The sequence below is a fragment of the Thalia democratica genome, unplaced genomic scaffold (genome assembly GCF_965202585.1).
Source record: "Thalia democratica unplaced genomic scaffold, ktThaDemo2.hap1.1 HAP1_SCAFFOLD_575, whole genome shotgun sequence".
NCBI classification, from domain to species: Eukaryota; Metazoa; Chordata; class Thaliacea; order Salpida; family Salpidae; genus Thalia; species Thalia democratica.
In genome coordinates, this window is record NW_028139599.1 from 14,496 (window position 1) to 25,517 (window position 11,022).

Consider the following 11,022-nt stretch of genomic DNA (forward strand, 5'->3'; position numbering starts at 1 on the left):
TTCAACCGGTTACTTTTAAAACAAACAGAAAATAAAAATTTTTCATTCATTTTTTCAGCCTTTAAATATAGCTATTTTTATATATTATGACGTAACATATGTACTTGAATAAATAAAAATTGTTGTCTAAATAGTGAAATACATTGAAATTTAACTCACCTTAATTTAATTCACTTAAGTTAGTAGCAGTGAGTAGGCAATCTTGTTTGAGTAACGGGCCAAGTTTTTTTGAATACTTTCTAGTTAGAAAGTATTCGCGGGCAGAAGATATTTAAAATGGTTGTAGTAATCTCTAAACAGTCATTTTATAATTAAAAAACTTAAACTTCATTTCGCTTCTTTTATTTTGCATAAACCTCCGATGAAAGAAAATAAAATTGTAAATTTTTATTGTCATACATGAGCAATTTTAAGGTTAAGTAATAACATAGAATTTTCACTATAGCTTTGCTTAAACTAAACTTATGTATACAGAAAAAATGAGTCAAAATATGTTTTAACTAAAAACAATAGCTAAAAAAAAACTTTACAAACTGATAGCTATCATAATTGTTAATATTAGTTTTTGTGCTGGAAAGTAACAATGTTAGAGTTGTAAATAGAATGTTATTTTTTATCTTTTCAGGGGCACCTTAAAAGATAAAAAATAATAAAAAACTATTTCACAAAGAATAATTTTACACCCTATATCACTTTAACGCTTACTACTACACCAAGTGAACAAAAGACAAGACAACAACTAAATTATATTTAAGTTATATCAATCAAAGTCTTTCAGAATACTTTTTCAGACATTTTAAAGTTTAAAAAATAACAAGGGTTTTACGACAAATAAAAATTTGTTATCATAACGTAAATCATGATTTCTCTAATTAGGCAATGTGATCGATTCTGTCTGAGAGGATGCCATAAGTAGTAATTGGGCGAAAAGGTAAATGGGTAATTAACCACTAAAAGGGGCGGTCGAGTTATTATTTTTTAATTCAGCTGAGGGGCATTTATAAAATGACTTTGAACCCTAATTTAAATAGAAATTATATTTAAAAAAACCAAAACTTTTTTTATATCAGTTCAAACATTAAAGAAAGCTTTTGTTATGCTTCAAATTATTAAAAACCTGTTTTATTTTGTAATTTTAGCCAGAAGCATCGGTATCGTTGTGTCATATTAGGTTAACTTAAACGTAATTGAGCTTAAAATTTTCGAGTCTGTATAGTTTTTGCGGCGCGTTTTTCAACTCAATGTTTATATATTAGTTTAAAACTGGATGTTAAGAAATTAAAGTTAATTTTCACTTATTACATACATACAATATAAATACATGCATTTGCGCCTCTATATTCTTGAGCAATTAATATGTTTGTAACTACTTTTTGTTAAACGCTATAGAGCATAAAAAATAATTTGCTCATAAACTCGAAAAAAAAAAACATGGTTTAATTCAGGTGTCAAAAATAAGTTTGCTACAATAAAGATGATAAAATCAATGAAAACATTTAAAAATCAAAAGTTTAGTTTGCTTATCAGATACCAACAACTTAAGTAAACTAAGAAAATTCCTGCAAGTACTTGCTTAATCCATATAAAATTAGATAAGGGTGTTAGCCAACAAAACTAAAACAATGATTAATTTAATTTTTCACATTTTGACGTATTGAGTGAACTTTTTAGTATAATTTATAAAAGGTTAAAAAGTTTCAACTAGTGTCAGTTATTACCATATGAATAAAACAAAGTAAAGAAGATAAAAAGAAAATTCTGTATAAAACATAGTAGTAAAGCTAGTAAAGGGTAACAGCAAAACTAAAAAATAATTACTTTAATTATTAAAAGTTAACCCTCAAACTTTTTTGATTTAGTATAGTTCAGCTAAACTGAAACACTTATTAGTTAATGTTTAGTTCTATTGCTTTATTAGAGACTAAATTGATTTTTTCATGATCGTATTTTTTTAAATTTTAACTAAACTCTTTATATAAACAGCTTCTTATAAAAAAAAATTCTTAGTATTATATTTCTTAGAGGTATTGACTTCAAAATTATTTTTGACAAATATACGGGCTTTTGCTATGTTTTACTAGAAGTCAAAACACTCAATGTTTAAAAATGTATTTGAAAAAATTAAAGATAGCTAACGTAAACTGCTATAAACTTTATAGTTTTAAAGAGTATCCAAAACTATTATTATAATTTTTCTTTGAAAATAGACAACTATAAATAACGTTTAACATATTTAAAAGTAATACATAGTATTGTATTTTAAACACAAAGCAATTCCCAACTATGTGCGTTTTAGTAACGCATACAAGTTTATAAAAGATTATCAAAAGAATTTAAGAAATTAGTTAAGAATAAACATTCAGAGGTTTTAAGTAAATTTAGTTTATATTTTAAGTAAACTTAGTTTACAACAATACATTTTTACTTATGAACGATGATCTCAAGTGAACAAACTTATAAGTGACAAAAAAATTTTTCTTTACACAGTATTGTTTTAGTAACCAGCAGTTAACAATTTTAGTTAAAATAAAGACCAATGTAAGTTATCAAGTTTAAACTAAGTAATAAGTTATTAACATCAAAGTAAAAAAACAAGATAAACAAAGTACAAAATGAATTTATATCATTTTTAAATGTTATATAAGCTAATATATTTAACTCGTTAGAGGTAAATTCGCTTTGGTATAATTTCCCCAAATAATATTAACTTAATGTTTGAAAAGAAATAAAGCTAGTTAAAATTGTAAATAGAGTTTTAGTTTTTATTATAACACAGTTACTAAACAAGCTTAGAGACAGTTTTATCTCTAAAAATGTTTGTTTCATAATATAGAACAGAAAACGCTTCTTGCCATTACTTAAACAGACAACTAGTTTCAAAGGAGACAAAAGAATTTAATTGAATTGATATTTGAAACAAACATAGGATCTTAAATTTTTTAGTAATAATTTTACAAGTATATCGTTTTTTTTCTAAACTGCGACTGTTATGTATTTTATTTTTTTTTTTAATTTAGAGTTCAACGTTGTCGCACATTTAAATGATTACTTTTACTCATAACATGAATAACTATAAAAATAGTCATATAAGACTTTAATTAAGATTAAAGTAGTAACACAGTAATGTTTTTCTTTATAACTTTTACTAAAATATTTCAGTGTTTCTGTGTTTGAAAGAGTTATTTAAAATAGTTTTAGTTTACTAATTTTAAGTCCTTAACTTTTTTTTTTGTAAAAATCTTACGTTTTATTTATTACTAACCTTACACATAAAATAAAAAGATATTTTTATAAGTTTAAAAACAACTAAACCATTTTAGATACTGAAAGTGTAATTTATGTTTTTGTTTTGATTATAAACGCCATTTAAAATGTGGCTTGTTAAAAAAAGGCAAAAGTGTTGTAAAAAAAGAGCCTATGCACCAAAGACTTTATTTGCTTTTGATAACTTTTTACTTAAAAGTAGAAGTTTGAAAGCTATACTTAGCCTCTTTTTAAAATTTAAAACTAAGTTGTATTTACACTCGCTTTCTTTATCTAGATAAAAATACTTATTTATTCTATTAATATTAATTTAACTATAAGATGGTTTTTATTTATGTTCAATGCAACATTGGTCTAAGTCAGAAATAAATTGCAATAAGTAATTTACAACTATAAAATGTTTTTGTGCATTACAAAATGTTTTAAAAATAACTTATACTATTAAAGTTACAAACAGTGGTTTTATATTTTCGGTCTCACAAAACAAAACACTCATATTAAAACTGTTAGAACGGGAAAGTTATTAGAAAAGTTTTTAAAAGTAAATTATACTGCATAGAGTAACAAACCTTGCAGCTGCAAAAATTTAAAATATATTTTACAGCATCAGTTCAAAAAACATTTGGTTTTTTTAAAGAAGATTTTTACTTCTGATCAATGTATTTTATTTCAGTGAACTATTTTTATGTTTAAATAATTAATTAAAGATGATATCACAACAAAACTTGTTTTATGGCATACAACCAACTGAATATAACTTAAACTTGGCTACTTTTATTATACTCCGTTTTTAACGATCTTTTTGTATAACACTGTTAATTTGTGTTTGTAATATTTTTATGTTATACAGCAGTGGTTGGTAGCCTTTTATACATTAAGAGCCGATTTCATAGAAACAGTTGTTTGTGCACGTTAAAACAAAGTCCACCTCGGGAAATCTACTGACTTCCACTGGCTGCAATTGTCAAAAGAATAATTGCAGTCATCTTAAAAAAAATATTACTTTTTAGCTGCAAAAAGTTACGAAACATTAGAAATTAAACACTAGTTTTTTTGTTCTTATATAAAAAGCAAAACTGTAAGTTTTTACTAAATTTTTTTTTGATTTGTTTTAAAAAAGGCGCGTTTTAAGTTAAAAGTTACAACGTAGGCAGCATTATTTACTTTGCTGGCCGCATGATACACTGATGTACGTGATATACTGAGTCCAGGGTTAAGATCCAGATCCGGCCGGGTCAAGATTTTTTAGATTCAAATCTTGGCTGAACATCATTTCAAAAATAGATGCGGATCTAATCGGATCCTAATTTTCTTGATCAGTTAGATCCATATTTATTAACCTTAAAATTAGTCCATTAGAAACTTTTATAAAAAAATTAAAAATAAGTTATTTTATATACAACAAATTATTCTTAAGATGCGTATACTTATTAGTTTTAAAAAAATGTTAAAACACTTAGATTTTGTATAAAACTAAATTATTGATTTTTTAACATTAAGTTTCTATGAACATTATAATTATCATTGAAATCTATGAATCACATGATTTTGAGACCTCTTGTTAGCTTAAATTAACTAAACTTGACTTTTTCTTAAACAATAAAAACTTATCTATTATTAGTAAATCTTCATAAATTGCGGAATGTGTAAAAGTCAACCTATATCTAAGTAGCAAGTATAACTATAACCATACATGCACTGATTGATTACTAGTTGTTAATTCAATGTCTTTAACATAAAGTCTTTATTTATATTCTTAAACAATTTTTTTTAATTATGCATGTTTTTTGTATAACACATCTCACTTGTTTTTATTTCTTGCCCTTAAAAAAAATAATTAACATCAAGTTTTTAAACTATAATTCATTTTAGTTTTTTGTATATGGAATGAACACAAGCTTTTAAATATTATTTTTATTTATAGTTATATTTCTATGTCTTGAAACTTTATGTTTTTGAAGCTATAGAACCAATTTATTCTAATATACTTATAAAACCTTTTAAAAATCTATAACTTGTGCTCGCTAGAAAATTAAAAACTGTGCTAAAAGCTATTAAACTTTCTTAATCGTTATCTATCTATTATAATTTAAAACTAGTTAAGTTTTAAAACTGAACCTTGTTAAAATTTTAATACTTATGACGTGAGATAAAAAGAAAGTTACGTTTTGGAGAAAACTTACTTTATAAAAGTTAGTTTATTTTTTTAAACACAGTCATAAATAGATCAAAACAAATACATAACTCAAATGGAATAAAAGTACATATATTGCAAAACAGCTACATAGTACACAACAATTGCTAAACTAAAACCTACGACACATACAAGTACTTGCTGCTGTCTTTCTCGTCCCTTTCAACGTACTCCTGCTCGATCAGCTCCTCCAAGCACTTCTTCACTTCCCCCACCTCTGGCTTGAACTTCCCCTCCAGCTCCTTCAACACTTCCGCGATCAACGCGCTTCCCTCCAAACGCCGCCTCCTCTTCATCACTCGCACCACCGCCGCCTTCATCGACTCCTTGCGGCAGACCGCGTGCTTCTTCAACATCTTTTCGTCTTTTTTCTTCTTCTCGCCGGGCAACTTCGTCTTAGGCACCTTTATTTTTCTGCGCGGGTTCTCAAAAAGGTCGTTCACCTCGAAAGCGTCATCGGGAGAAACTTCTTCTTCCGAAGACACTTTCAACAGAACGTTGGCGCCCTTCGTGCCGGAAGCCAGCGACCGAAAAACGCTGACCAGCATCTCGGTCGGCATCTTCGTCTCCGTGGCGACGTCCTTCACGGTCCACTGGCTCCTGGCGTTGAAGAGCATCAGCACAGCCATCTGAAAGTTGTCCACTTGCAGCAGCTTGTCTTCTTTTCCTGGGGTGAGAAAAGCAACTTCCGCCGAGCCGCGCCGGTAGCACAGCCTGAGGTTCCGGTTCTCGTTGTAGTTTCGCCTGTAGAACTCGTTGACTTCACCGAAAGACCTCGTTACTGCCGGCGGCATGTTAATCGCTGGAGTTGTTTTCACGGGCCACGCGCAAGCAGTCAGTATTTGAACTTTCGTCTCGAACTCGCTTTCCACTCTGAGTTCTTCGTTGAACTTCCTGCTGAACTCGAGGTCCTTGAACATGCTCTCGAACTTCCTCGTGTACTCCGCGCCGCAGCACCCCTTCATCCTGGCCACCACCAGCTTCTCATTGGCGACCGAGCGCTTCGAATCGAGGAGCCTCTTGCCGAGTTGCCGGTGGTAGACGAGGCTGAAGAAGTCCTTGTCGCCGATCACCCTGAAAAAATTCGTAAACTTCTCCACGTTGTTCAACCCTTGTTCCCCTCCTTTCAGCACGCGGTCGATGAAAACGGACAGGCTCTCCGCCACTTTCCTACCGCTCACAAGCTTCGCGAACTCCGCTTTGATCAGCTTGTTGGTGCTCGTTAGCCAGCGCTTTTTGAACACTTTGTTTACTGTGTGCATAAAGGTGTTTTTGAGATTTAAAAGGATGGCAATAAGCGGATCAGGGTTCTTTATGTCAAAGTTGTCTACTACTCGTTTGCTTTTGCTGGCAAAATGAGATACGAAAACTTTTTGAATCGTACCGACTTCGTGGTTGTTACCAACAAAAGGCTTACAAAAAGTCACGATTTTTATTTTATTTTTACTTTCCAGTAACACAGCCAGGCCGGAAGTTTTGTTGTTTACAATCGTTTCAAACTGATCGCTGATGAAGATACGTTTTACGATCTCATCAAACTTTTCTTTGGTACTTTTCGATACAAAGTTTGTTTCCTTCTCTTGTTTCTGAAACTTTAGAAACTGAACGACATATTCGTAAGAAGTCATTTTAGCCACGTTTTCCCGGGAAATTTTCTCGCAAAACTGCTCCGCGTGCTCCAGGTAAAAGCGTTCGAAAACGTCGAGGTACAAGCTCTCCCCTCGCTCGTTGCGCATCTCCGACAGCATGCTGTTGAACGCTCGCAGGGACTCGACGTCGACAGCAACTCCTTGCCTGCGCTTTTCAACTGATTTTTTGAACACTTTTTTGATGTTCTTCAGCATTTCTTCTTCCAACACAATCTCGCTCACGAACGTTTTCAAGCCGAGGTCGCAAACTTTCGGCTTCTTGCCGCTTTGCAAAACTTCATCGACTTTAGCCAAAAGTGAACCGAATTTTTCCATGGAAGCCTTGTAGTTCAGCCAGGTGCTGACAAACACAGGAAACAAGTTTTTCCTTTTCACGCTCTTAAGTTTCGGCAAGAGGTTGGTTTGGGCGTGCGCACGCGTTTGTGTTTCAAATATCTCATAGACCGACTCCGCGTAGTTGTACATGATGCTTTTGCTGATGTCTGCCGTGGTGGTGGGAAATTTATTTGGAAAGTCTTCGAAGTTTGTTTCCAGCAGACATTTAGTGGCTTCGTTTAGTCTTTTTAATATAAGGCTTTTTTGATTGACTTCAAAATTAAGCTGTTTTGAAATCCAGATTTCCTTGCTAAAATCGGAAATAGTTCCACTGTTTAATATCTTGAAGAGTTTTTCTTGGTCAAAGTCCATTTTTGTAAGTTTTAATTAAAATATATCTAATAAAGAAGTAGCATATAAAATTTTAAAGCTTTTATTAAGTACGAAACTATTTGATTATACTATTAAGCAAGATCTAGAAACAAAACTTATATTTTACCGTTTAATTTAAGAGTTACTACAACAATTAAACAGAATTTGGTTACACACACTGGCTAATTTGTAAACCCAAGATAGTCACTGTCAGTTTGACTGTTTTCCAAACGCAAAAAATATTTAAGTTATAAAAAATTTTATACTGATTGTTAGTATTTAAATAAAGAACATACCTCAACACTTTTTAAACGTTTAATAATTAAAATGCATTTTAAAGATATTTACGCGTTTTTTGTATAAGTTGGAAAAATACGTAGTGACAATAAGTTAGGAAAAATAAGTAAAATATCTATTTATTTATAAATAAAATAAACACATTAAGTATAATGTCGTTTATAATAAGAGATGAGTAGTTTAAAACTTAAATAGGCAAGTAAAATGTTTTTAAACATGTTTATTATCCCTACAAGCTAAAATTTGTCAGGCAAATTTAATTTTTGTTTATGAAAAAATACAATTGAACTTAAATTTCTGAGCTTTTTAAACAACTAGACTATCATATAAAAAAAAATTTATTTATTTGACTAATATAAAATGTAGATCTGGGTTTACACTATTAAAAAAGTAAGAACTAAGGATAAAATTTATAAACTTGATGACATTTCTAGAAGAAAAATACTTAGATATATTAAAAAAAAAGTTTTGAAGAAGCTATGTCTTATTTATTTTAATTAACTTTTTGTCATAAGATATTTAAGAGTTTTATGTAAAAAATGATAGTTTTATTTAAACCTAAAACCTAACTATATACATTGTTTATTGAACAACAAAAAAACTCAAAACATTTGGTCCTAGGACCTGGTGTACAAAAAACATTTTGGTTATCGAGTCGCACACCACTTTGATACCTTTTAACGTCTTGTCCGGGACCTGTAACAACAACTTATATCATTTCTAGATAGTATAAGCAAATCAATTAATTCTACAAAAAGACAAGACACTAAGTTTTGTATACTAAATATATTTCAAGCAACACTCATTAGTAGAGTACAAAGCTAACAAGACATTACAAACTTATAGAGTCACAAACTTGTTTTGTTAATATTTAAGTTCGTAAAATGTTATATCATATTAGCTTTGTACTCTACTGATGAGAGTTGCTTTAAATTATTTAGTGTGTGTCTTGTTTATCTTGTTGTAAAATTATTTTGTTTATATATATTGTTTATTGAAAAATAAAAAAAGCGCTCAAAAAATTTAGTCTAAGGACCTGGTGTACAAAAAAAGCTTTTGGTGATCAAGTCGTATACCAAATGCATTTATAATTTCTTACAAGCTATAAAATTTAATTTTTTTTTATCTTAACTTTTAAACCTTAAAAATTAAAACAATCAATAAAATGAAATAAATGAAAAAAAATTAACGAAATTTAACTAAGTTATGTGTTTACTTAAAAAAGTTTTATTCATAATGTACTCAAAAACTTGTCTAATAAGATGAAAATTAAAAACAGTTTAAGCCGGAACCTAAAAAATAAAAGTAGAAGTTAGGAACATTTTTTAAATAGAAAAATTAACTTTAACCTTATTTATAAACAAGATAAAAAACACTAGTAGCAGATATGAAAATACTTGAAATATAGGTCAAAACTTTTTTTTAAAGAAAGTAAATTTGTAAATAGCTGAAATATTTTAACATATAACATATAAATAAGTTAAATTTTTTCATTATTTATGCTAAAAGTTTTATTTTTCTTTAAATTGATTGATAACTTAAAGAAATTTATATTTGAATTGATAAATAAAATATATTATATAAATTTTATAACTTTTCAAGAAGACAATTTAACCATAAACTCAACGTAACTTTTATAAAAAACAATATAAGAATAAGTACGGTAACATTTACACAATATGCACTTGATGAGAAAAAAATTAACAAAATAACAATAACAATGAAAGAAATTAAAACAAAAAAACCCTCTTTTAAAAGTTTAATTTTTTTTATGAATAATTTTCTAAGCCCAAAAATGTAAATGTAAAGAAGCGAATATTGTTTGCAAACATTAATGAAAAAAATTTTGTTAGGTTTCTTCAGACTATTAGATTAATTTATTATAAGCTAACTTGAGACAGTAACCTTAACTTACCATTTATTTATACACTTAACTCTCTGTTTAATAGTAAATATTTTACTAAGTTTTTATATTGGCATACAAGAGAAAAAAAATGTATACAAAAAAGTTTGTAAATATTCTGAAGTAAGTTCAAAATAGTAATCTTGATAAGTAATTTAAAGAACAGCCAAACAGAAAATGCTGCACTTTAGACTGAGCCATTATTATTGTAACCAAGCATATCAACTTTTGAACTAGTTTTTGGGTATTAGATGTAAATAATCATTAGCTCTTTAAGCATAAGTAAATAAACAATTAGCAATAACCACTTATGACCTTGATAACTACTATTTAATAAATAGCTTTTGACATCCTGGAATTTTTCAAAATGACTTAGATTTTTAAAGATAATGGTATATTAATCAATAGTTATACTATACTAATTGAAACAGTTTAACCAATAAAAAATTTTACCATTACCCTGACTTTAAGTTTAACTTTTTGATTTTTTAGATTAGCTTTAGAAAAAGGGTATGAAGTAATAACTAAAATATTTATTTTTTAAGAAAAACACTAGATAATATGATGGAAATAATTTATATTAAAACATTTTGAACCTTAAAAATAACATAATATTAAGAAAGGTAAAAAATTAACAATACAAATGAAGTAAAATGTTTAAAAAGGTAGTTTTAGTATAAATTAAAGTTAAACAAACTAAAAACACTAGTTATTTCAACAATATTGTTTATCTGTCAAGTGATTTAAATAGAAAAGTTAAATAAGAATTTAAAGAAAAAATTATAATTTAAAAATGTTCATATCTAAGTTAAGAAACAAGTATGTAAAAAGTTTACTTTTAAAGCACTTTAAGTAATATAATGAATTAAAAGTTAATTTACCTTGAATTTTTAAAAAACTATGTTATGACCATTTTGTTAATCCAGAAAACTTGAAATTTAAAATTTTAAACATTTACTTCAATTTTGCACTTTAGGCAGGGATGAAATTTTACTAAAAACTTTAAATAAAGCCACTTTAATTGTACT

The 11,022-nt window shown here is 28.4% G+C and overlaps 1 protein-coding gene across 1 annotated transcript; it reads right to left on the reverse strand.

Moving 5' to 3' along the window:
* Nucleotides 1-5,577: 5,577 nt before the first annotated feature.
* Nucleotides 5,578-7,794, reverse strand: LOC145846704 (cullin-3-like). The gene has a single exon (XM_082953350.1). It carries the CDS (start codon nucleotides 7,792-7,794, stop codon nucleotides 5,578-5,580), a length of 2,217 nt encoding a protein of 738 aa, XP_082809476.1.
* Nucleotides 7,795-11,022: the final 3,228 nt, after the last annotated feature.

What these genes read in the sequence shown, in the direction of transcription:
- LOC145846704 (XM_082953350.1), bottom strand. Translation starts at nt 7,794, where the DNA reads ATGGACTTTGACCAAGAAAAACTCTTCAAGATATTAAACAGTGGAACT.